The 27,980-nt window shown below is 40.4% G+C and overlaps 1 protein-coding gene across 1 annotated transcript; it reads right to left on the bottom strand.

Annotated features, from left to right (window-relative positions):
• Positions 1-18,713: 18,713 nt before the first annotated feature.
• On the bottom strand, positions 18,714-20,477 carry LOC126252063 (uncharacterized). Its single transcript, XM_049952905.1, has 2 exons — positions 20,378-20,477; positions 18,714-19,649 (listed from the first exon to the last, which is right to left on the bottom strand). Exon 2 carries the CDS (start codon positions 19,556-19,558, stop codon positions 18,788-18,790), a length of 771 nt encoding a protein of 256 aa, XP_049808862.1. The 5' UTR covers positions 19,559-19,649; positions 20,378-20,477; the 3' UTR covers positions 18,714-18,787.
• Positions 20,478-27,980: the final 7,503 nt, after the last annotated feature.

Below are 27,980 nucleotides of genomic sequence, written 5' to 3'. Positions count from 1 at the left end.
ATGCAATAGGCCTCTGGGACACTCTTCCGCCAACAGTACTCATCTAAATGAGACTGAAGGTTGGAAGAGCGCCTCTTCCCCCTCCCAAGAACTGACTTAACCGCCCCCCCACATCCCCTCAATTGTGTTAGTGCAAGCCCCAGTATCATAATTCTTAAATTCTAGACTGTGGTTCACTACTAAATGATTAAATCCCCTGTCACCCAACCCCCTATAAGAAGAAAAAGCATCAGAAACTATTGTGGACCCGGGCTCTACATACTCCTCAATTAACCCCACTAATTCAGCCTTCGACCTCCCCTCCACAACCCTAAAAACACATTCAGTACCCCCACCCCCGTGAACAACAGCCCCCCCACACCCAAAGACCAGCCACAGACTTCCCCCTCCCATACTTCCTTTTACCAAACTGCGACTCGTCCACCTCCACAAGCACCCCATGCCCACCCAACTTACCCCTGTACTTAATAAATTCCGAACACACTTCACGACAAAAGGAATACCAGTCTAAAACAGTCCTCTCACTCACACCAGTCTCAAACGCGCAAAAACTCTGTGGGCATCTATAACAAAAATAATATGTAATAAGCACAATCTCACGCATGCCCAATCTAGACTTCTCGAACCAGGTACGCCTTATAGAACGCTATACGCCATCTTTCCGGCAACACCACATGTATCCGTCGCTGGTCCGAGAGGCCGGAACTTTAACCAATTTCATCGCCTCAAGGCAAAGAGAACACTTAACAACTTCGGCGATTAAACCGAATAGTTGTAAGAACTTGATAAGTTCTAACGCTGTCTCGCCCATCATCGCCCTCAACCGAACACTATTAAGGCGGTCTTTCATATCCATTCCTAAACAAAAAACCACAACCAAATACACTCAATAACAAACTCACCCGACATACAGCAATGAGCATTAAATTAAAACAAACGAAAACCATGAACACACCACCAGAGAGCACCACAAACAAAAACAAGACTAAACTCCGCGCCGTAATGACGTCACACACCACAACACGCTTACGTCACGGGTCAAAGCAGACGAGTAAGATCGGAGGTTTCTGTTGACCCTAAAACTTTACAGTGTATCAGAATTTCAAGTATATATATAACCCTCTAACCGGAACATCTTTTACTCGGCGGTAAGATGGAACATCGGTCTGCTAGACCGCTAGGACATTTAAAGTGTATTTTTCTCTATTTTTATGACTTTTCCGCACTTCTACGTTGCTTCTCTCTCTCTTTAAGGTGTAATTAAACATAATAATAGGTTTTTGAACCATAATATTTGTTAAAATACCAGTAAATTCAAGTTTATTACTAGGAAAAACTTTAATTTGCAGTGTTTTGTTGTTTACACATTACTCCTTTAGAAATACTTTTTTTTTACATTATTATAGTTACAACACAAAGAAAATGAATACTAAAATGTAATGCAAAGAAAAAATTTAACTTTTATTTTTAATTGCACAAGTCTTGCACACTTTTCGTGAACACTCCAAGCACGTTGGTTCTTCGCAAGAAATACACTTGTAGGCAGTTTTCCTCTTTTTTTGATATGGACAAAATCGACAGGTTTTTCTTTTACCAAGTGTGTCCGTCGGACACTCATCAACTCGAACAACAAATTTATTCCGTTGGCTAACGATTTGCTTTTCTTTTGCTGCCTCTTCTTCTAAAGATGAAATAATACTTTGTAGCTCTTGAGGCAGATTGGAGATTGCCAGTCGGGATTTTACGAAATCGTAGACCAAATATAGAGAAACTCTTTTCAGGAAATCAAAACGTGATACGGTTTTCTTCTCTCCAAAAAGTCCATAAAGTATACTTGCGTTTGATCCAGCCATGGCCACCATGTGGTAAAAAATAGCCAACGGCCACCTTCTTGTTTTGCGATTAGTAGAATAAACACTGCACTTCATATCTAGCGTGTCTATTCCACTTTTTGTGGCGTTATAAAAAGATATGATTTCAGGTTTATCATTTGAAACGTCAGTGTAATTGGAATGATGCATTGACGAAAGAAGTAGGACTGCCTTATTCCTTTTTGGGACATAAGAAAGCAGAGTCATTTCTTTCGTAAAGCCATAAAGGCTGGACCCAATTTCACGATCGCTTCTTGCTTGAAATTCTGCTGGTATCTGGGGTCTGTTTCTTTTTAGTGTCCCAACTAATGTCAAATTGTGAGCTAGTAGCTCCTGGGCAAGTTCCACAGAACAAAACCAATTGTCGCAACTAATATTTCTGTTTGTGCCATACAGCCCTTTAGATAGGCGGATTACAGACTGCGTGGGAATGCTCTTTTTCTTTTCTGCTGTAGAAAGTGTGGCTCCATCACAGCCTTTGCCGGAGTAGATGTAGGCATTGTAAATATATGCATTGTGTGCATCTGCCAGACCCATGACCTTAATGCCATATTTAGCCGGTTTATTCGGCATATATATACGAAATTTAACCCTCCCTCTGAAAGGCACCAAAGTTTCATCAACTGTCAAATGCGCTCCAGGGCTATAAATTTGTTGGCAGTTCCAAATAAACTTATTAAATATGTCTGTAATGGCAGCAGCTGGGTCATATTTTTCCCTCTGTTCCCTCGTGCTCGAGTCATCGAATCTAAATGCCCTAAGCAATATTCCTAATCGCTTTTCTGTTATTATTGATCGAAAAATTGGCCTCCCCAAGACCGAAGTGGAAAACAGCGAGGTCATAGGCTCCCTCGCAGATTTGAATATGCTGCAAAGAACTGTGACTCCAATCACAGCGTTCACTTCCTGCACAGTAGTGTCTCTGTAAGCTACACTTTCTTTTAGTTCAATAACAGAACGAATTTTGGCCAACTTTTCATTAGTATGCTTTACAATCGTCTCAATCATGTCGTCAGTAAACAAAAGGCGCCACACTTCACCTGGGAGTGGGTTTTTCCCCACGGTAAGAGCAGGCCCTTGTATCTTTGATAGCCGTACCTTTATTATATTGGATGCTGCTGTTCGCGTCTTAGAGCGAACAGGAGTTGATGACCATGTGAAACACTTGTTTCTTCCGTAGTAAGAAACTGGAAGACGACTCTCATCTAGAGTGTCATCAGAACGCGTAGATGAGCTAGCAACATCAGCAGGCTTCTGTGGAGTGATTAGTCTGCTTCCACCAGAAGTTATGTCAGACTGTGGTTGCTCTCCAGTTTCTTCGCGAACTGCGGTATTTTCGACTTCAAATATTTCTCGAATAGTTTCATCATCGCGATCATCATCATTGGGAGAGTCATCGTCATTATCTGTTTCATTGCGAGGATCTTGGATAGTAAGGTCCTCATCTGGAATGCATGATTCATCTGAATCCACTTCCGAGTCTGATTCTTCAAGGTAATTTTGAGAGCGTGCAAGGGCTACAATTCTTTTCGACCGATTTGAAACATATTTCGGACCTTCCATTGTAAACCTGCAAGGAAAAAGGGAAAAATGAGTTTTAACGAAATTTAATGGGGATAATTCTATCGCTGTAATAAGTTTGCGCGGTAAATTGGAGAATGTGTGTGAAAAACGGAAAGAGGAAAAATTAAAACGTTAAATACGAGTTGTTACACTTTTTTCTCGTTCTTCTATGAACACAAAAGTATTAAGCATCGTGTGGTGGCAAAAATTTCAATCAAATAGATGAAATGTTGCTACACAGAAAACAGAAGAGTTCAAAGAGTGGAACATCGGTCATACAGACCGACAAATGCGTGATACTTTTAGGAACACCGGTCTGGGAGACCGGCAAAAATTTGACACTTTTAGGAACACCCGGTCTGTCAGACCGGGAGGGGAATGCATTTTTTCGGAACACGGTCTCACAGACCGACAATACGTAACAAAAATTCTACTTACTTGAAAACAATGCATGCGCCGACAATACGTTGTTGGCCAGCTGCGGTTCGGGACCCGACTGAAGATTACTGGGCTTCTCCCCACCCTCACGAACAATGCAGCGCCGTTAGCATTGTTAATGTCAACTATGGCGGTATCTCAGACCGATGTTCCGTTCAAAGGGATAAGTATATTGGCCTCAGTACAATATTCCTATTTGTTTCTACACTTCGAAAAACCAAGAAGAGAAGTATGTGCTATGAAAAGCGTGCTTTCGTAATCCACTTCTATTCACTTTCATTGTGTTTGTGTCGACAATTGATAAAGCCAGAACTCTAAAAGCAATGATTGATAGTTTAGAGGCACCGATTTGTATTCGTTGCATTTTCAAGTCAAATGCAAATTTTAAATGTTCAAGTTTGCAAGAAACTTACCTTATCTCCCTTGGTATCCCTTAGATGTATGCAGGGATGATACAAACAAGCCAGCTGTCATGTCAACAAAGTGAAAGATTCGTTAAATTACGAAGGAAAAGAACTGAACTTAACGATTGTCAGGCCCATTGTAGTTCACACGTCTGCTTTGTTTTTAAATTGTACCTACCAAGCGACATTCAAGGTGGCAAATAACACAATTTAAAGAGTAACACAGTGATTAATGTTATTATCTAAATAGCCTGGACTTAGGTAGGGAACTTCGCTTTAACAAATATGTAACCCTTTAAGTACTTATAATTTAACCACAGTAACAGCTGTTACATTTTACTGAAGCTGTAATTAACTACATGTAGTTACATTACTTTTATATTAAACTGCATTTTAAAACATTAGTCCCCATTTCCAGGATATTTCTTGCCAGGACTTTTCAGTTACTTGGGAATAACCAAACAATGAAAACCAAGTGTATTGCTCACCTCCAGACATTGATAGGAAATCTAAAGTCAAATCACAGAAATAAAACCATACTGTAAAACTTTACAGTGCATCAGAATTTATTTCAAGTATATATAATAAAATAGCTCTTAAATAAGTCACACTTACAAATGAAATGTGATTTGTTTAAACTTTAGACTACGATCAGAACGATTAGTACACCCGTAAGCGACGCAAGCCGACATTTTTTTATCAAAACACTTCACGACTACAAGGAATCAAACCACCAGAAGCGAATGTTTTGGGGTAGCTAACATGGCGGATCTTCACTTGGGTCGGCTTCAAGTGTGTGACGTCATGACAACTCCTCTTATTTTTACCTCCATGGCATTCAATCAAAGAGTAAATATTTCTAGAGTGAGCATTCACATGCGCAGAACAGATTTTGTGTTGTCAACACACATTGCCGGCTTGGTCACGTGTTCTCTGGACGTCGTGTAGCGTCCTGTAGCGCCCGTATAGCGCCCTGTATATTTAGAATGTCACTACATACCTAGTACAGACGAATTTTTTCGTACGTGTCGTGGATTTTATATATATTGCGCAGACATTTTAACAGTATCCATTTGATACCGGGAATAAACCAGCTATGTAAATTTTAAGGGCAAGTGATATTGCATTCTACATCTTTGCGATAGGTGTCACAGTTCAGATAAACTCGATTTTTGGTAGTTTTCGGTATGATACGGCACTTCATAGTATTACAGAGACTGACGTACATTTTTGCAGTGATAGTCTTGCAAAACGACTTGACAGTACGCTAGTACTTTGCAAATGTCCGAAAAACACCGAATTTACCACACATTAGCGATTATATACCTGCTAATTCGACATTTTTTCTGTGTATTTATTTTCTCGTTTTTGCGAGCTAAAGCACGATTTTTCTTACTGGTGACACTTCGAAGTATTTATTTAACGCATTTTACGTATTTGCTCCCAGTTTATTAAATAAATAGACTGAGTAAGAAGAGTGGGACTGAGAAAGAAGGGGGGGGGGGGAGGCGATCGGAGAATAAATGTACTGTAAAGCAAATGCAGTTGATTATGTAACACTCAACACACACACACACACACACACACACACACACACACACACACACACACTCACTATTAAGGGAAGTGCAAAGTGACATAAATGAAAAAGTTTGGGAACATGTTTACTAATATTACACTCTTCTTGATCAAATGGTGAAGAAAATAAATTGAAGGTAAAAAACACCAACGAAGATGAATGTGTACTTTGATTAGCTACACTATGGTTTTTTACTTGATTTGTGCAGAAAATGTATTTAAGCTGAATGCAGAAATTTCACGCGATACAACTTACCATATCTACAAATTCCATTTTGTTCACAGTCCTTCATTGCAATAAACATTAGCATATATTTAACTTAATGTTTACTTTCAGTATTCTGTGATCTAAAAGTACACACACACACACACACACACACACACACACACACACACACACACACACACACACACACACACACACACGAGAGAGAGAGAGAGAGAGAGAGAGAGAGAGAGAGAGAGAGAGAGAGAGAATTCTACTACTCAATTTTGTCAATGCAGGTTGAGTGATTCTGACACGGGTGCATTATTTTATGAACATTTTTTTTTTGTTTCCAATAAACCACAAAACTTTATCCATCTTGCACTGTACCACATGGCAAATATATTTCAGTTTTAAACTGACCATAAATCATCCAGGTGTGAGCTATTAGGGAAAGGGCCCAATTTCTACCAGTCTCTTTTGAAGTTCACAACTGTCAAATGAAACAGACATTTGTTGAACAGTAGTCACCATAAGGAATGATTACTGCTTTGTTCAACAATGTTAAACTTACCACACATAATAGATTTAAAACATTTATATAAAAGGCAACCAAAACAACAAAATACATGAAAATAGTTATTCAATATTCTAAATAATGTGTGCACCATTTTAAAATAAGTTTGGCCTATTCCATATCTTCAAATACATGTTAAATGTATGGTCTGCACAGCAATATAGTTTAACAGCAATCAACTGAAAATATTCCTTTATGTATTTTATTTTTTATTTATCGTGTATGTCATGTACTGCACAGGAAAGAACATTGTGACAGGTGGCAACCGATGTTGTAATTATAGATTATGAAAAACTGTAATTATTCATCTACTGTTCACATACCCCAATACTAATGCCCCTAGAAATGGACCAGCTTATTACTAAGGGACCTGATTCTGTTGTTTTGTAGCAATGCTGTTATTTCTTTGGCTATGTGCCTTAATCTAACATTGATATAAGTCACCAAAATCAGCTTAAGTAAAAAGTATCTGTGGTTACCCATTGGTTCTTGTTGAATGTGCTGCATCAACCTACAAAATATGTTGTCATGTTGCAGTTCCCTAAGACATTTAATAACAATGACATTCACGGGGCCTTTCTGGGTCAGTTGACCTCTTGCATCCACCAATCTGACATGACTCTCAGCACACTTGCACACTTTAACATCTTGAGAAGGAAAAACAAGTTCTCCCAAATTTTTCCTTGAAATGAAGGCATAGTGTTCACTGCTGCTATCGTGGAGGGATTACACACACACACACACACACACACACACACACACACACACACGCAGAAATAGAGTGCTTTCGAAATCTTTCTTATGACAACTGGAAACGATTCCACAATGTCATTCACATAACCAGTGAAGGTATTTTGTAAAGCACTTGCTGTCACTGCATACAAATGATCTTCCTCTGGCAATTGCTCTACTGATTCCCAACACAAATCACTGTCACTTTTGCTGAAGTGGCATTGAGCAATGTTGTCACATCCAGTGGAACACAATTCGCAAATGCAGTAGAAGTCACTTGATGGTGAACAAGCAACTGCTTGTAAGCTGCTGCAAATTGTTTTGCTGTGGGGTTGTTATTAAAACCACCTTTACTTCTAATACAACTAAAAAACATTTTTAGGTGATCTTGGCTGAATTTGTACGCCAGCAAAAACTCTAATTTCTGTGTTTTTATCAAATCGCTATACAAATTGAGCACACTTCTTAGTCACAAGATATCCTAGGAAACCTGATTTCCTATTTGTGTCTAGTATTTTCACTCCATTAGGCTGGTGCAAGGACTTAATATAATTTTCAGATTCATTAAGGAATTGAAAAACCCCAGAAAAATTTTGTAGTGACATTGGAGATTCCAAGCCTCTGCTTAAAAGATTACGGCTATTGAGTATATCAAACAAGCGATGAAAAATTTTTAGGAACTTAACTGTTGCTTCAGCTCCTAGAAATTTTGGATCAGAGCTATCCTCCATGTATTCAAGGGCTGTAGCCACACTGCAGCTGTGAGTTCGTGCAGCAAGTTTCACTTTAATTTTCTCCTACTGAACGTGTCTTGCCCTTAGCTTAGTTGCTGCAAAAAGACCTCCTTTTACTTGTACTACTTGCAATTTTACAGTCTAATCCCAATTGATTACATTGGACTCGGTCTAAAATAAACTGTCTAGGAGCTAAAGTATTCCTCATTAACTTCAGCAAGTGACAAACGTCCAGTACAATATATTATCTTTTTTACCAGTTCCCTTGTGGATGAAATAATTTTGAAAGCCTTCACTATTTACATCCAAATTAGCACCTAGTATATGAGCCATGGTTAAATTGCAACTAGCACCATCTAATGTCAGAGAAACAACTTCCAAACCAATATCTGCAATAAAATCCAGTACTAAATTGATGAAGTTTGCCCTCTCGGAAGCTCCCAAACCATTGACAATAAAATAACCAATTTGTATTTTCCAGTGTCCATTAATAGCATTTAGCATGAAAACCCATGCTTCTCTCGCAACTGGAAGCTGATCGTTATCCCAGATCTGTCCCATAATCTATGTAGCCGTTGAACTTTTGCCATCCCATTCTACACGTTGCCTAATCGCAATTTCATCCACCATCATTGCACAATATAGTTTGAGCCCCTTACTTGATGCTTCAGCAACTTTTGCTTTTAAAGCAGTTATAACTTCTGAAGTAAAGTCAGCTAACCCATTAACAGCATTATACCACTTTCTCAAAGTGGCCTCATGAGGCAAAGCGAGGTCAAAAGTTTCTCTTACATAATTGTAAGCTTTTTGTAGAATAGAATTGAAGTGTCAGAGCAAATGTTGTTAGTTCTGGTAAGTATTGTCCCTTTTCCTTGCCCGACAAAGCCCTCTTGACCAATTCTTTCGAAGGTCCTCTGAGTGCGGCCTGAAAAAAAAAAAAACAGAAACTTATCAAATTCCTGTTAATACTATTCATAATGAAATAATAATTGGACACAATATTAATATTTACCTCTAAAACTTGACACACTTCATCTGAAATATTTCTTTTTGCCTTTAACTCATAAAGCGAAGAAGACAAGGAAGTTATTCTTCTTGCTCCATGTGTTCTGAATTCTCAGAATATCAGTCCTTCGCTTTTTGCGCAGCTACTTGCTTCCTTGAAGTAGATAGCGCTTTTTTTCGCTTTTGTTGTCCATATCTTCTGGTGTGAAGTCTCCCACATACCTATAGTAAACAATCTTTATTTAGGTTAATGACCTATACTAAACAGTTTCTATGTAGGTTAATGAAAAACACAGTGACTATATATGTACTGTCAGAAACGCAGTATATGCAGGCATAAAACACTCTGACAATCTATATATGAAAATAAAATTTTCTAGCAAGTAACAGAAGTTTTTTCAAATGTACATTGAAGGCTTTTCTCCTTAACAATTCCTTCCATGCCATGAATTTATTCTTCAGTAGAGATAGTAGTTTTTGAATAAAGCTTCCTGTACATTACCAGCATGGACCCAGGTAAATATTACATTTTAATTTTTTTAGTTGTATACAAGTATTCTATGTATGTTGTTTTTTCACATGTTAAACATCATAAGGTTTATCATTAATTTCAGCTATGGAACAAGTAGGCCTGACTACAGTATTACTACAGTATTAGTTACAAATATTTTACTTATCCTGTATCGCCTTTTCCTGCTTACTAACATGGAGGGCATGGAGTCAGGTAGCAAATTCTCACTTTCAACATCCACCCTGGGCCCATCTTGGCTTTTTGCACTATTGTCATCACAGGTTTGTCAAGGTTTCTGAGTGTAAAGATGAAACAGACACCTCAGTGTACAAGCCTATGCCAAATAATGCAGAATGTAACACATTTCTCAGTGAAAGAAAGTAGCTAATATGATAACCACAAGTTTATATATATATATATATATATATATATATATATATATATATATATATATATATATATATACCCACTCCTGGAAATGGAAAAAAAGAACACATTGACACCGGTGTGTCAGACCCACCATACTTGCTCCGGACACTGCGAGAGGGCTGTACAAGCAATGATCACACGCACGGCACAGCGGACACACCAGGAACCGCGGTGTTGGCCGTCGAATGGCGCTAGCTGCGCAGCATTTGTGCACCGCCGCCGTCAGTGTCATCCAGTTTGCCGTGGCATACGGAGCTCCATCGCAGTCTTTAACACTGGTAGCATGCCGCGACAGCGTGGACGTGAACCGTATGTGCAGTTGACGGACTTTGAGTGAGGGCGTATAGTGGGCATGCGGGAGGCCGGGTGGACGTACCGCCGAATTGCTCAACACGTGGGGCGTGAGGTCTCCACAGTACATCGATGTTGTCGCCAGTGGTCGGCGGAAGGTGCACGTGCCCGTCGACCTGGGACCGGACCGCAGCGACGCACGGATGCACGCCAAGACCGTAGGATCCTACGCAGTGCCGTAGGGGACCGCACCGCCACTTCCCAGCAAATTAGGGACACTGTTGCTCCTGGGGTATCGGCGAGGACCATTCGCAACCGTCTCCATGAAGCTGGGCTACGGTCCCGCACACCGTTAGGCCGTCTTCCGCTCACGCCCCAACATCGTGCAGCCCGCCTCCAGTGGTGTCGCGACAGGCGTGAATGGAGGGACGAATGGAGACGTGTCGTCTTCAGCGATGAGAGTCGCTTCTGCCTTGGTGCCAATGATGGTCGTATGCGTGTTTGGCGCCGTGCAGGTGAGCGCCACAATCAGGACTGCATACGACCGAGGCACACAGGGCCAACACCCAGCATCATGGTGTGGGGAGCGATCTCCTACACTGGCCGTACACCACTGGTGATCGTCGAGGGGACACTGAATAGTGCACGGTACATCCAAACCGTCATCGAACCCATCGTTCTACCATTCCTAGACCGGCAAGGGAATATGCTGTTCCAACAGGTCAATGCACGTCCGCATGTATCCCGTGCCACCCAACGTGCTCTAGAAGGTGTAAGTCAACTACCCTGGCCAGCAAGATCTCCGGATCTGTCCCCCATTGAGCATGTTTGGGACTGGATGAAGCGTCGTCTCACGCGGTCTGCACGTCCAGCACGAACGCTGGTCCAACTGAGGCGCCAGGTGGAAATGGCATGGCAAGCCGTTCCACAGGACTACATCCAGCATCTCTACGATCGTCTCCATGGGAGAATAGCAGCCTGCATTGCTGCGAAAGGTGGATATACACTGTACTAGTGCCGACATTGTGCATGCTCTGTTGCCTGTGTCTATGTGCCTGTGGTTCTGTCAGTGTGATCATGTGATGTATCTGACCCCAGGAATGTGTCAATAAAGTTTCCCCTTCCTGGGACAATGAATTCACGGTGTTCCTATTTCAATTTCCAGGAGTATATATATATATATATATACGAACCTGACAAATTTCGTTTTACAGGTGGTTTTCGTGTGGGTACTTCGGGTAGAAGGTGCTGTGGAAAATTAAATATAGTTGGTATAGCATCTACCTTCAACCACACACGTCCAAATTTTTCTCTGTCTAAACATTCCTCTTCAAAGTGTTTTGAACAAAATTACTCCTCATTTCCTGGAGCCACATCTTTACTCGTTGTTCTTCCTTCGAGGAAACTAAAATATAAATCGTACATAATCATTCTCCATGTCCTGGACACACTTAACATGGCCTCTACTGTAGCTTTATAATAAACAAAAAGGTTTGGACACACACATTGTACGAAGACAATTACAGACTCCCACTCTATTGAATTTATCTGTCTCCCGTATTTCAAATCTATATACATAATCGACAAGTCACTCACTGATAAATGCATGGAGGATAGTATTTGCTGAAACAACTAACCGTTCCCTTTCCTGTTCCACTAGCAAGGAAGCGGTTGTTTGCAAGCTTTTGTACGAGCCGTAATATCTATTATATAGTCATAAAATCGTAGAAAAATAGGTCTACAGAATCAAGCCTTAATTATAATGCGTCTCGAAATTTTTAAACGTATACAGTGTATCTTACTAATATGATAACTATAATTAGAGCTACATGGCATGTCACCATGAAAAGTTACTATCCCTCCTTTCCCATATTTTTCTTTAGATCCGTAGCAACAATAGTAATTCACCATCGCTATTGCACTATCAACAAACGGCGAAAACTCAACAAAAACTCTTGATATTATAAACTTCAAACTCTGCGGAAAGCGCACACGCTCAGCGAAGTCCCGAAAACATGTGACATTCCTGGTTTAATGTTGACAACATGCGCAGAACGCAATGCTCCTCCGTAGACATTTACTCTATGTACACAATACTGTTCAAAACATTTAACTCTAAACACATACATCACGTTGCTCTACAGAGCAGAAGCGTTTGTGAAACATAGTTTTACATTAATTTAACGCCACACTCACTACTAGAGCGTCCTTCTATGGCTTAAGCTACGTTGTCCAAGACGCGACAGTTCCCTGCACCTACGACACTGCCCCCTCCTCTTTTCCCACCCTGGCAGACGGCGACAAGGACGTGCGTCTCGCGGGCCTCGAGGAATCGCTTCATGACGTCATCAGAAAGGCTACAAGCATGACAGCGCTCCCTGGTGACTAGACCCGTAAACAACTCTGTTGACGTAAGTGACCACACACGTTGGCCACAGCGTTTATTCAGACTTGTCTTCAGCTGTTGTTTTGGATTTTGTTACGTCAAATCAATGCAGATTGTTTGAATGAAGCTTCCGTTAACAGAATTAAATGTAGAAAGAAGGTTTAAATGCGAATAATCTGGATTGTGGTGACATAATAATCCGCAGCGTAGTCAAAGTTACGTATTGGAGTCTTACATGATTTATTGAAGCCAACTGCGTCTCGCGGGCCCCGAATACATCGTTGCCGATGAAAAGAAGCTAACATATCGAAATTATTTTTAAAGTTGAGATCAGAATGATATCGCTCTGTTTCCGAGACTTGGGCTCATATATCTCCGGGAGCCACTAGCCGCCAGTTCTGTCGACGCGCAACGTGAATCATGTGGTCATCACGCGATAGAGAATGCATTTGTTTTGTTTCACTGACACATTTGAACCTAATGAAACCATTTTACGTCATATATTTCTCCGGTATGAGTTACTAATATTTCTCCTTATGCTCTTGACAATTTCATTTAAAATGCCACGAAATGTAGGTTTCTTAAAAGTAAAGACATGCTGCCTTCAATATATTTTCTTCTCAGTCTTGGGAGGTGATAAACTACTCACCTCTAGTATTTCCTTCTGAACCTGGACGAGGATACCCAAGTAGAAGTAGACTCCTAACAAAACCAACAAATGTCAAAAATTTACGTTTTTCAACAGAGCGAAAAAACGTTCAAATTAGTTTAATATCGCCTTGCCATCAATTATATTTTTTATATGATGTGGTAGGTAAATCATAACGACACTGGGTTTCAGTATTACTTCCTGTGAGTATCGCATTGTCGCTTCACAGTACATCATGCAATAAGTACGGATGGGAATGCCATCTGTCGCTCAGCTGTATTTGACCTTCACTTGTCAGTAGCGGCGCGTGTTTCCCAAGCTGCGGTCTGTCATTGACATGATGGAGAGAAGTAGAGGCACATTCTATTTCACTTTAAAGTACTTAGATATTTTACAGCAAGAAGAAGGCGATGACACAGTTACGTTGTTGTGGCTCCACAACAAAAGGAAAAAGAAGGTTCATTGTATTTTGCGACACGTGGCGATGAAGGCTGTTACAACATTTTGATTAACAGGCACCTTTTAAATGACGATACGAAATTCAGACATCTCAGCTTAAGTGTCAGCCAGTTTGCTCATGTTTTGGAACTTAGAGAAAATCGCGCAACCAGGTCAAGAAACCTATCACTGCAGCTGAAAAACTTGCAGTGACGCTGAGGTACGTGTAGTTTTATTATCTTATGTACATTTGCGGCGCTGGGATCAGAACAATTGTTAGTTCATCTGAAACTTTTGATGCAGCTTGTATTTCTTTCGTCTCGGGCTTTTATCAGATTTATTGATATGGATTCAACTTTCGTATTGTCTTTGAAATCAGTCCCAGTGATGGATACCGTATTGTCTATTATTTCATTCAACTGAGAGAGCAAAATATTGCAGACATATCTGGAACAAAGTCTCTCTTGTTATAGCTCGTTAAATGTATCAACAAAAGTTGTAAGGAAATGGGTGAGAATGTGTCCTATAATATTTACATTTACGTAAATTCATCAGATTCGGTCATAAACAGTATTCCAGGGAATATGGAAAACAATACTCTTTTTACTTATCACACATGTCATATCATACAGGAGCAGATGAGTCTACAAGGAGCATCACAACATTTACCTTCGTTCATATGACCTAAGCTAATTTTTATGGTGCACCACAAAACCGACTGAATTGGTATGAATGAAGTTATTTCAGCAAACACTGTTATGCATGTCATTACACATGTACATAGTCATCTTAACAAAAAATTATCAACCACAGGCTTCAATTATTATCCCCAAAACCACATTAGCAAAAAACTGGTCCTTTTCCAAGCTTTATTTTTCTTTTATTACTCCACGCAAGTCCCAAAAATGTTCCGTCTGTTCTTCCACATTTCACTAATATCCCATGGAAGCTAAGTCTATTCAAAATAGTAGCTTAATGGGTTCTCTTATTTTCAGGTTCTTGGCAACAGGAGAATCTTTCGCATCCTTAGCATTCTCCTTCCGAATCTCCACAGGATACATCAGTAGACTAGTGGAAGAAGTACTCACCGCACTTGTCAACAGACTTTCTCCACTTTACCTGCCAGTACCTTCAAAAGAGAAACTTTTGGAAAATACAAGGGAATTTTGTAACAAATGGCAGTTACAAACTGTGTCGGTGGCTGTAGATGGCAACCACATTAGAATGATTTGCCCACCTAATTCTGGATCCCTTTATTACAATCACCATGAGTAATTCTCTACTGTTCTCTTAGCTATTGTCGATGCAAAATATAAGTTTGTAATGATAGACGTTGGATCATATGGAAAAGGAGGAGACAGCGGAATCTTACATAAATCAAAAATGGGGACCTTGCTTAGCCAAACAGCAGTTTTATCCTCCTGCAACTGCTCTTCCAGATTCTGATACTGTGACACCATACATCATTGTAGGTGATGAAGCATTCCGTCTTGCCAAACACATGATGAAACCATATACAAGAAGTGAAGCACGCCAGGATGCACAAAAGAGAATTTTCAGTTACAGATTGTGTCTGACCAGAAGAGTCTCAGAAAACAGTTTTGCACTCCTGACCCAAGTTTTTAGAGTATTCTACCAACCAATTGCTGTTAAAGTGACTACGTGTGACAAAATAGTTATTGCAGCATGTTGTTTGCATGATCTGTTGAGAGATGCCTACCTCGAATGAAATGGGGAACCCTACTACACCGAGGATCAAACGCTGCAGCAACCAACGCAAAACTTTGTTGCCATCACACCTCATGGCAGTTTCTCTCAAATGGAAGGTTTCCAAGTTAGAAAGCAGTTTACAGATTATTTCGCAAATGAAGGTTGTGTACATAGGCAAAACAGATATTGAACCCCAGGCAAGATCAACAAATGATTATTACTGTTATGAAGGACAGACATATTTCCTATTAATATAGTTAATTTTATAATGTACTTGTCTTTTCAGTTTGTAGTGCTACAAATAAAAGAATAATTTTCAACACTATAAGCAAGTTTATTTTCATAATTGTAACTGATTTAAAACGACAAAAAAATTTCGTGAATCTGAATGAAACAACACGCATTTTAAAAAGACCTGCACACTTTTATAAATGAAGCAACATTTTTACAAAAGAGAAAATATACAGTGCATGTCGCTTACGGTACAGTCGCCTCAGATAGTTTTAGGCTGTTCTGCCGTAGTCTGAAACTCTTCAAGTTGCATGTCCATCACTAGAATGGACATTTTTTTTTTTTTTTTTTTTTTTTTTTTTTTTTTTGTCTCTGCCAAAATAGTAGGATGGAATGATTTCATTGTCAGGCCCTGCTGCGTAAGAACGACATCATCTTCCTTTGCACTTGTCTCCAGGCATTTTTTTTTTTTATTTCTTCAAATGCCGTTTCCCGCTCACTCCTGTTTTTCGAGCAGGTCAAATATTCTATCCTCAGAACGCAACTTCTTCCTTTTACGCACGTTTGTGCCACTGGGACGATGTTCTTGATTCAACTGCTTGGAAGTTGTACCTAGATCGACTGTGCATTCCACCTCTGTCATTTCAGACGTTTCTGGCTGAGGAGATTCAACGTCTGTATTCTCCTGGAAATCAGTTATAATGTCAGAAACTATACTGTCAGACGTTTCTTCCGATAGAGAAATATTGGAGATCGATCTGGAGCGAAGTATTTTTGGTTGTAGCTCGTTAAATATATCAATATGAGGCAAAAATTATTATTTAGAATGGCAAAGAAACGAAACAGATGTGCAGATGAAAGCAGTGTGCTTAAAATCTACAAACTGTCTCCAGGAGAGCCAAGTGATCAAGCAGAACCCATGTTCTTGGTTTCGCTGAGGCATGTGTACCTGTTCCAAGCTTTCTTTCTCCTTTATTTCTCTGATATTGACAACAAGATAGGGTTACACCTTACACATCTCTAGACTTTTCATTCTGAGCGTGTACAGTATACACTGGCAGAAATGTGGAAGGAATAGTGTCCGTGCTTGTTCACAAAAGTTCCTCAAATTATACTTGCCAGTTTCTCCCATGCAGGAACTTTTGGAACAAGCTAAGGCAACTTTCATAGCCGACTGACTTTTTACTCCCATCCAAATGACCTTCCATATTCTTATATTCTGACAGCATACATCGTTATGGATGACATGAACATTTAATCTTGCCAAGCTGCACTCAAATGATGACGCCAGGATTTACAAAAGACGAATTTCAATTGTGAACTATGTCAGACCAGAAGGGCCTTGTCAAACAGTTGTGCACTTTTGGCACAAGTTTTTTGAGCACCATCTTCTACCAATGAATTGAAGTGACTGTGACAAATTAATTATTGCAGCATACTGTTTGCGCAATCTGTTGAGAAACGCCTTCCTCAAAAACGAACACCTATTGATTACAGAAAGCTGTACAACAAACTGGTGGTGGTTTTTCACAACTGGAAGGTATCATCAAGACACCAATCTACCGTTTACTTTCAAAGTGAAGGTATTGTAAAATGTAACTTTCTCGTTGTACTTTAGATTGTTCATTTTATAATTTACTTGCCGTTTTCAATTTTCATCGTCACAAAAAAAGAGTAATGCGAAAATTGACCTGCAAGTTCATTTTCATAATTGTAATTCTACATCTGCATGCATTATACTGATTTTCATAACAGGACTGAAAAATTTGCATTAATGGGAAAATAATATATATTTCAGTCACCTGCCAGTTTCAACTGTGCACCAATTTCTTCCCAAATTCTGTCTCTGAACAAAGTGTCCCTATATTTAGTAGGTTTCTTCAAATCGTAAAGGCAAGGATATTGCGAGACCAGCTCACAGAGCATCACATCCTGTGAGTGGCTCATTTCAGTTTTCCTTGACTGGCTCGACATCTTCCTGGCAGCCGTACGTCTTGGTGTCGTCCGACTTTCGTCGCAACACTGCTCACTGGTGCAGTGCTGCAGCAGCTGCCGCAACAGTCGCGCGTCGCATCCTGAACTCGAACTGCGCATGCGCCAGCAGGCAACTTTTGACGTCACGTAGCGACCCGTCCCAGTCGCTAGTGTGCGTTGCGTCTTGGACAACGTACCTTAAGGCAGCGTTCACACTGCCGGCCGGGCCGAGCCGAGCCTGGCCGGGCCGCCGCCCGCTTTGCTATCAGACACATGGTTTTGAATTGCGGTGTTCAGACTGGCGGCCGGGCCGCGCCGACACGGCGTGAGCCTCCCGGAGCCGAGCCGACGACATTCCGAATGTTTAATATTGCCGGCGCGAGCCGACCGCAGGCGCGAGCCTGTGGAGCAGCACTACTGCTTCTGCAGTACACGCATCACACGTCTCCCTTCTGCTTTCATCACAAGTGTGACTGCACACGTCTTTTATTTTAAGATGTTACCTCACATTTCACAATAAGTGAGGAAAAATTACGTTTATTATAATGATACATGCGAAATTACTTTTATTTCATATATTTAATCTACATGCATTTACAACAATAGCTTGCCAGCGTTCGCGGCATTGCCGCCACTGAATAGTTCGCATTTACTTGTAAACGGAGGCAGATATGAGTGTCACTGAGGGACGGAAATGTGTCCCTACCAGATGACAATGCATTGTAAAGTCATGTTGTGGCACGTTACTATATAAGCTGTTGTCTGTGACATCTTTTTGCGATGTTCTTACTTTAATGGATGCAGAATAACATATACATGACATTAACTTGTGTCCATCAATTTGGTATCAGAATTTCGGCTAGTATGACAGTAATGATGCAGTTTCCAGATTATGGAACGAAGTAACCAAGGAGTGTGTTTCAGATAGTACGCACAAATATAAATTATTTTCCTTTATAATTTTATTTGTTTTATTTACAGTGAAATGAGATACAAAAAAATACAGTAAATAGCAAAGTAATTTCAATTCCAAAATTTATTTGAGAGGTTTTTCAATTATTTTAAGTTGCATTTTTAACGAAATATTCAACAAAAGTGTTCCTGACAGTTTTCGAACGTAATGTGGAATTTCTGTTGAATGTGGCACCAGCTGTCTGCATATCAGCATTGTTACAAAACTTTTCAGCTTCAACATTGCATCCTTCTCTGTCAATGACAATATTATGAAGTAGACAAATGCACTTGACTATGTGATCAGCTACGTCAACGGATGTTTCAATTTCCTTCCTCAGTAGTCTCCATTTATTGGTCATTATACCAAATGCACATTCAACAACTTTTCTTGCTCTGGAATGCATATCATTGTATAGAATCTTCTCGTTGTCCAAATTTCTGCGAGGAAAAGGTCTCATCAAATTCTCTAATAAGGGGTAAGCTTCATCTCCCAAAATGACGTACGGTAGTTCCTGACACATTCCTTCAAGTCTTGTTGGTGGCGGTAATAACAGCTCCCCATTTGTAAGTTTCTTATATAACATACTTTCTTTAAACACGCCTGCATCAGACTGTTTACCGTAGGCACCAACATCCACAGCTATAAATTTGTAATTTGCATCAGCAACTGCTTGGAGTACAATCGAATAATACTGTTTGTAATTGTAAAACATGCTGCCAGAAAGTTTAGGACATTGGACACGTATGTGCTTCCCGTCTATACATCCAACACAGTTTGGAAATCCCCATCTCGTATGCATTTCACTGGCAATTTCTTTAAATCGAGAAACAGTTGGCGTTGGTAAATGAATGGGGGCAAGTGACTCCCATATGGCCATACAAACGTCTTTCACCAACACTGATACGGTGGACACTCCTAATCGGAATGACGATGCTAGTGCATGAAAGGAGATGCCAGTGGACAGATACCTGAGAAAAAAAATCGTAAAATGTGTTACTCAAGTGTGGTGTTGGGCGAAGTTTTTACAGTTTTGTTTGCACAGTAGATATTTACTTAGTCAATGTCATTTCATAGTTATACAACAATAAATAATTAAAGAGACATTTTCTTGCATCCTTCTATATTCTTTCAATTAAAATAATGAAATCGAAATGCAAAGACCTGAGAGACAGTTACAGAGAATAACTTGTATAACTTGGCAAAATAAGGTCATGTGATCCAGGGAATAGTAAAAATGCAATTCCACTCGGGCTTTGTTCTGTCATATGATTTTCCTAAGTTCCAAGAGCTATGCACAGTTCCTTACCAGTGGAAATAGAACCACTGAGTGAAAGGGCATATCAGTCTGTCTATCTTACAAGGTAATGAAAAGAATTCTGTGAGGTCATCAGTGGCTCCACATGATGAACCATCACCACTGCCAAGCGCTGCATCATGAAGAAAAACGAAGAAAAAGTTGGAAAATTCTGAAGGAGTGTATCTGCGATTCTTCGTTGAAGGCACAGCAAGACATTACCCAAAATGACGAAGCTAATTACTTACTGATGATTCTCAGGAGTCCCATAAACTCTCTTCCCCTCAGAGGTAAGCGTTTGTGAAATTTAAAATACAAAAGCATGACTACAATTAATTGGAGGTAGTGAATGCTGCACAAAGTTCTACTGCAAACCAAAAAGTGTGTACTAACGAATCTTACCTTATCGTTATACACAATTTTTCTTCTGCTGTTATACTTCTGCGAAAATTTGTGTTCTGTTTCGAAATTTTGTCTTGAATGTTCTGCAGCACATACTGAAATGTATTATGATTCATTCTGTAATATGAATAAAATTTTTCAGGATAGTTTTTAAGTTCTTCATCTAAAGAAAAAAACTCTCCTAAATGTCTGTCGCTATTTATGGGATGAATCCATAACCTCCTAGTTCTTCTGTACTTCAAAACTCGACGAGTAACTGCAGAGTCAAAACAATACCAATAAAAGAGTGAAGACATTGTTCTACACGACAGCACACACTAGCCAAAGGCGAGCAACTGTTGACTGCAGCTGTGTTTTCTAGTGACTTGCTTGTCAGCTGTCGAAGGGTGGGGATTTTTTTTAATTTATTTATTTGGCCTTCGGCAACTAGCAGCCATTTAGCCAAAGAGTAGGGATTACCTTGACGGTGCAGCGCAGCCCGCCAAGGAAGGAAAAAAATAATGAAGAACAATGAAACGCACGTCTGTGTCGATCTACAGTAGTTTCATTAACTCTCCATTATTTTTTTTTTCTGTCAAAGTAGACAACGAGACTACAGAATTGCGCTTCAGTTTCTGCAGTAAACGTATCACAAATCTCCAGTTTGTTTTTGTGATTAGTTTTACACCACTGATCACTAGTAATTAGTTTTTTTCTGTCCTGCATTATATGACTACATTAAACCAAGCTGTAACCGCTCGAACTCCGTGGCTTGCGGACGCGGCACTGACGCCACTGAATATCTCGCATTACTTGTGACCAGAGACAGATATCAGTATCATTATCATTTCAAAAACTTTTTGGTACTTTTAGCTACATTTCATACGCAACAATGTATGGTCTAAAACGGATCTAACAGTAAGCTACCCGCTACATAACTTTTTCACTACAAGATCTGTAAATCAAGTGCACAACGTTGACAAATAGCATCATTTAACAATGACTGTTAAGAAATACGAAAAGATAAATGATTCAGTACGAAGCTAAGATGTTACACTAGCACGTGTACAAAAATCAGATTTTTTAGCCGCATAATTTCTTCAAAATCGGCTGGGAAGCGTTACGAAACTAAGAAATCACGCGAAACGAAAAGTAGACTTTTTCTTTTTTCACGACGTAAGTAACGCTTTTAAGGAAAAAATGAGTTCATAAAACGATGTGGCGCAGTCTTATATACCTCTAAGAATTTTTAGAACATGAAAATCGGAGAAGTGGATTTTCCCCCATTCCGCCGACCCGGCTCGGCGCGGCGCGCAGTGTGAATGCCCTACACGTCGGCCTGAGCTGGCTAGGCACGAGCCGAGACAGTACGCGTCAGCCCGGCCCGGCCCGGCCGGCAGTGTGAACGCAGCCTAAGTGTGCAACGGGCCTAAGACCGGTATTACACTATCAAATTTCTTTGTCAAAGATGTGATCAAATTTTCTGTCAAATATATTTGACAAAGATCTTTGACGTAGCGCTAGACGGTATTACATGTCATCAAAGTTTTCGTCAAAGTTCAAGATGGCTGACAGATACAAATTGTTATTTACCGCAGCAGCTGCTTGTACCGCAATTGCAGTGTGCGCACACGTTATACAGAAGCGGGGGAAAAAAAGGAAACGTACCTGGGTGAAGCCGTGTATTTCACGACGAGACGAAAAAAGCATTCAGCAAAACTTGTTACGTGAACTTACAGTGGAAGACGTCAAGTCGTACATCCATTACTTGCGAGTGGATGAGCATACTTCTAAGTATGTGCTCAGTGAAGTGATTCCTCATGTCTCAAAACACAATACCAACCTAAGAACTGCTATACCTGCAGAAGACTGTGAGACTTCGATTCCTTTCTACAGGAGAAAGTCACTCTAGCTTACAGTACAGCACTCGAATTCCACAGTGCACTTCAAGTAAAATAATACCTGAAACGTGTGAAGCAATTTATAAAGCACTAAAGGACCATTGTCTGAAGGTTTTATGCATCTGCAATAATAGTAATGAAAATAATGTAAACTACTTATAGGTTATGTAGACATTATTGTATGCTTCAACTCGTTGCAGTGAACAAATTAATGCTAATCATTTGTATGACATGTAAACTGTACTTGCATAAATAAAACGAAAGAAATATGTCGATACGTACTTTTGCTTTCTCGTACCACTAGCTTGTGCGGAGGCCATTAATCTTCTTCTTTATGTCCTCAGCTGTAAATCCAGGCCGTATGTCACGGCTAATAATCTCCGCAATATTTTTGTAACCAGGGTGCCTCACATTGTAAAGCGCCTCATCCGCTTCATACATTTCTATTAATTGTATTTTGTGGCCATGTTTACAAACACTAAAGATGACAGAACGCTGCAGCGACGCTAGCGCTCCGCGTGGTAACATATCGCATTGCAGTGAACAGAAGACAAGCGATTTCTTTGATCAAATCTACGGCGAGGCCCTAAATTTGATCAAATATTGGACAACATTTGTCAGAGTTCCCTATTACACCATCAAATATCGTTGACAAAGATATTGGACAAAGAAATTTGATAGTGTAATACCGGCCTAAGGCCCGTTGCACACTTACGCGGATGGTCCGCGTTCCGCACGCGGTTGGCGGACCCGCGTCATGGTTCACACATTCGGGCGGATGCGCGCGGTTCTGTGCAGCCGAGTGAACGCGGTCTTCCCTGCACTGTGCTGGATCTCATCTATGGTGTAACACATCGTTCTGTTTGATCGGATCTATAGAGATGAGCTCGCTGCAAGTAAGTCATTTCAGCCTATATGATATACAAAAAGAGAAATTCCACTCGTGAGAGACTGTTTTGGGCGCATCCTATAGTGGAACAAAGATGTACGAAAGGAGCGTTCGTCACATTGTATTCCGAATTGCGCAAAGACGAAGACAAATTTAATACATATTTTCGTATGTCTATTCGTTGCTTTGACGAGCTTGTCGGCAAAATGCAAGACAACCTGACACTTGAAAGTCTCAGAAGGATACCTATTAATCCGACAGAACGAGTAGCAGTAACCTTAAGGTAAGAATATGAATATGTATACGGATGACGATTAATTTAATAATATATTTAATCATTCAAAGCTTTGCTACAGCTATGTATTACATTCGTTTGGCAATAGACAATTTTACATTTGTATTGTATTACTACTGAATTCCAATAATTTTTATAACATCTCCCAAGATGATGATGACGTTGATTGGGCTGGAGAGGGATGGGGAGTCGCAACTTGTGTCTGTACGGACGGATCCTCGCGGTACTGCATTGATTGGTTAGGATGCTGTTGGGATATTGAAGGTGGGGCGTAGGTAAAAGAGGTCGGTGGATAGTGGAAAGGGATGATGGGAGCTGGGGGGTATATATTTAAATTAGCCTGATATGCGTGCTTAATCGGCATAAGCAGTCGAAGTACCTGAGTACGAAATAATAGCTTCTGATCAACATTTGTCTTCACAGAGGGCAACAGCGAAACAAAGAATCCTCGGTCGTCGTCTTCTTCTTTTTCCTTACCATCTTTTAATAATGTAAGTAAATTATCTTCAAATGTTGTGTTCTTGATAGGCTCTTCCTCTTGAAGGATTGTTTTTCGGTGTTGACATACAGTCGGACATCAACGGTTTGTTCTTCAGAGGGTTCGTCTTGACTGTTTTCTGCGAGTGCATTGTTGTTATACAGATTATCTTGCACGACCGATACTGAGTCAAAGTTACTCTCTGTTGGTGCAACTCGAAGACGGTCAAGAAAGTGTAACTGCTCATGGTAGATGTATTTTGGTCTCTTAGTTGCTGCTGATCCGGACCTCGTTTGCTTTATTCTAGTGAGGCTTTTAAAATAGGCATCCCGTGCAGTTTTCCATATCGTCTGGACCTTGTCAACTGAAATAACAAGGTCGATAAGTCTTTTATTACTGAGGACGCGTACATATATTATTTTAAGAAGGAATACATGTAAGGTTTTATGTCAGCGTAGCCGACGTAATACCTAGAATTAATTCTACTTTCCTCTGTGAATGTACATAAGTATCAAATATATGCTTTACACGTTACAGGTATCTTGGAAGCGGAAACACATTTACAGATCTGCATTACTCTCATTTAATGGCTGCATCAACAATTCGACAGATTACAAGGCAGGTGAGCGCCACTATTTGGACTACGTGAAGAGAATAATGCATGCCTGAGCCCTCAACAGACAAATGGAACGAAATTAGCTATGGTTTCCAAAATGTCGCTAATTTTCCTCATTGCATCCGAGCCCTGGATGGAAAACAAATTCGTCTAGTGAAACCTATCAAAAGTGGATCACTTTTCTTCAATTACAAGAATTATTTCTCCATTATTCTTATGGCCATCTGTGACACTAACTATTGTTTCAAGTTCATTGATGTAGGATGATACGGAAGGAACTGTGATTCAAATATTTTTAAAAACAGCGTCTTTTGGAGGAAAATGGAAAAAGGAAAATTAGCGTTACCCCCACCAAAGCCACTGCCAGGTACACCACGACTCTCCAGTGCCATATGTTCTTGTGGCAGACGAAGGCTTCGCATTAACACAACATGTGTTAAGGCCGTATGCGCGAAAAAACATGACTCACAAAAAGATTATTTTCAATTACCGACTTACCCGAGCCCGAAGGTTTATTGAATGTACTTTCGGAATATTAAGCCACAAGTGGAGGGTTTTTCACCGGCCCCTGAACGTCAATCTTGATCTAGCAGTATCTATTGTCAAAACGTGCTGCATTTTGCGTAATTTTGTTCAAGTAAGAGACTGATAAACCTTGAAGATACCCTGTATGTTACCGGCTTCGAGGATGTGGCAGAAACTACACCTGTCAGTAAATCGGGTAATACTGTACGAGATAAATTTGCGGAATATTTTGTCGGTAGAGGAGCTGTGCCCTGGCAGGAATCAAAAATTCACTGAACGCAGGCCACTTATCTCAATGACAGACATTTGCGCTTGTGTACAGTTTTTCTACATAATCAATGTTTGTATTGTGCATAAACTGAACTTGTGAATGTCTATAATTCTATGATTGTAAATCATTGTATTTTGTATAGAACTACAATAAAAACACAAGGAAAATATGCGTCTACTTACCACACTTTTTCTGATCTGCCTCGTTCAGACCTTCAAAGCCGAGTATTTTATTTGCACAGACGTCTAGTCACGCCTTCAATCGCATTTCACGGTTCTTGTAGTCCCCATGCGATGGATCCCATATGTGAGGCCTTCCTTCAACTTCGGCAATTAACATGTCTGTATCGATTTCACAAGACATTCTGGAAACTTCTTAAATCACACCCGTATTTACTACACTAGTCGAATGCTACGGCTGAAATGAGGTACTCTGCTTCTACTGTGCGCGCGGTATCCGCAGGACTGTGCACGCACCAACTTGTTTCTGTGTATTCAACTGACGCGGAAGGTCCGAGGCGCGCAAGGGCTGCGCGGACGGCTCCGCCGCGTGCGGACCGTCCGCGTAATTGTGTGGTGCCCCATTGGAATACGTGACTACCAACCGCGCGCGGAACGCGGACCATCCGCGTAAGGCCGGGGCCACACGAGCGGAATAGCTGAGGAACGTCAGACGCGCGGTAAATGACCGCACCGCTATGGCGCATGGGGTAGATGCAGCAGTCCACACGGGGCGGAACGTCTGCGGCTGCGGAATTTTGCCGCTTGCCAGCCGCATCGCGCATAGCGAGGGGAAAACCCGCTGCGGCACACGCAGCGCTATGGGTCATGAGAATCAATTGGGCATTTCACACGGGCGGTTCGACAGGTGTGCGGAGAAGGGCCAGCTGACAGCAGTCAATGCTGGAAGCGGAGAAAAGTGGCCATTTGCAGCAGGCAGTTGCGTGCTCCGTTCCGTGTGACTACAAAGTGACTTCCACGATGTGCCCACTAGACATTGAGAAAATAAATATGGATATTCTGATACTGGAAGTGGAAACAAGGCCTTGTATTTGGGATGTAAGGACCGAGGAATAAAAGGACAGAAATAAGAAGGATGCAGCATGGCATGAAATCTGCTGTGCATTTTTCGATGATTTCGCAGACCATTCAAGCACAGAGAAAAAATCCGTTGGTAAGTTTTTTGTCCACTATTAGAACAATACAACTGGTTAAAAGATCACTCTGAATTGCAACATAGTTAGCGAATTAGTTTTCTGGAACTCGTTAAGTATTTTTGTTTAGAGATTTTTGGACAATAATGTGTAAGAATTGGCAATGATGGAATCGATTCTTTTGCATCGCATGAATTAAGCCACATGATCGCCTTGGACAATTACAATATTGGATAGAATGATAAATCACTAAAAATAGAACATTAAACAAATCAGGTTCAGTAAGCACTGCTCTCAAACGAGTTTCTGGATAGTGTATGAAAGAGTCAACAGTAGCTGATTAGTTAGTTTTATTAAGTCTCAGGTGAATTTACAGGTGTAATTACCGATAATAACAAGCTAGAACAATAAAATTAATAAAACTGTAAATATTAAGGAAAATGCATATGAAAAGTTCATTTTCTGCTCTATGTAACACCTCAGATTTTGCTGTCCTGCCAAGGCACTTTACCAGCCTCACTTACAAAATAATTTGCCGTTACATCTCTGTTTCTTATTGCTGACACACTTCTTCTTCTTTCATCCAAGTTTGTTGCAGTCTCAAATCCATTCACAATAAATGTGTCTTCAGTTTGGTGCCCATCTCTCTCGCGCACATAATTATGCAGAACACAACATGCTTTTGTTATGTCAGCAGCAAATTCCAATTTCACATTCATGGCTCGCTGGAACACGCGCCATTTGTTCGACAAATTCCAGTGTTACATTCTTGATTTTCTTTATTTAAACTAACGACGTGTCACCTGAATATGTTTCTTATATTTCATTTTATCTGTTTCTACAATCGTGTTATAATTTCATGTATTGACTCGTTCCATGACCATGGAGACTTCTCCTTAATGTGGTCCCACGGAACAATAAATAAATAAATAAATAAAACAATATGCCGAAGGAACATTCAACGTACCTACGAGCCCGTGACAAACGGTAGTTGAAAATTATCTTCTCGCGTGTCAACATTTTACCACCTTATGGTCGTAGTACGTGTTCTGAGAGTCCAAATGCTTCGTCACCAACAAACACATACGGTGTAACTATACCAGTGGCATTTGGTAAGCCAGAGGGCTCTGGTATACACAATGTATTTCCGTTCAGACGTTTCCACAGGGTAGATTTTTTAAAAATTGTGCTGTCTGAATCTTTTCCAAACGAGCCAATGTCAACAAAACCGAATCTATAATCTGAGTCTGCCACTGCTAAAAGAACAATGGGAAAGAAGTCCTTACAATTATAAAACAGTGAACCACTCGTCTTAGGTTTGACCAACCGAATGTGTTTGCCATCGATTGCCCCTGTGCAATTTGGGAAATTTGCACGGATTTGGGATCCATTGGCAATATTCTTCCATTCCTCCTCTGTCGGCTGAGGCAGACACTTGCCACGCAGGCAGCCCCAAATCGCACAGCACACTTTCCTTACTATGTCACTGGCTGTTG

This window comes from Schistocerca nitens, chromosome 4 (assembly GCF_023898315.1).
Source record: "Schistocerca nitens isolate TAMUIC-IGC-003100 chromosome 4, iqSchNite1.1, whole genome shotgun sequence".
NCBI lineage: Eukaryota > Metazoa > Arthropoda > Insecta > Orthoptera > Acrididae > Schistocerca > Schistocerca nitens.
Note: the sequence above shows the minus strand (reverse complement) of the source record. Positions and strands in the feature narration are given on the sequence as shown.

What these genes read in the sequence shown, in the direction of transcription:
- LOC126252063 (XM_049952905.1), bottom strand. Translation starts at nt 19,558, where the DNA reads ATGGCCATATGGGAGTCACTTGCCCCCATTCATTTACCAACGCCAACT.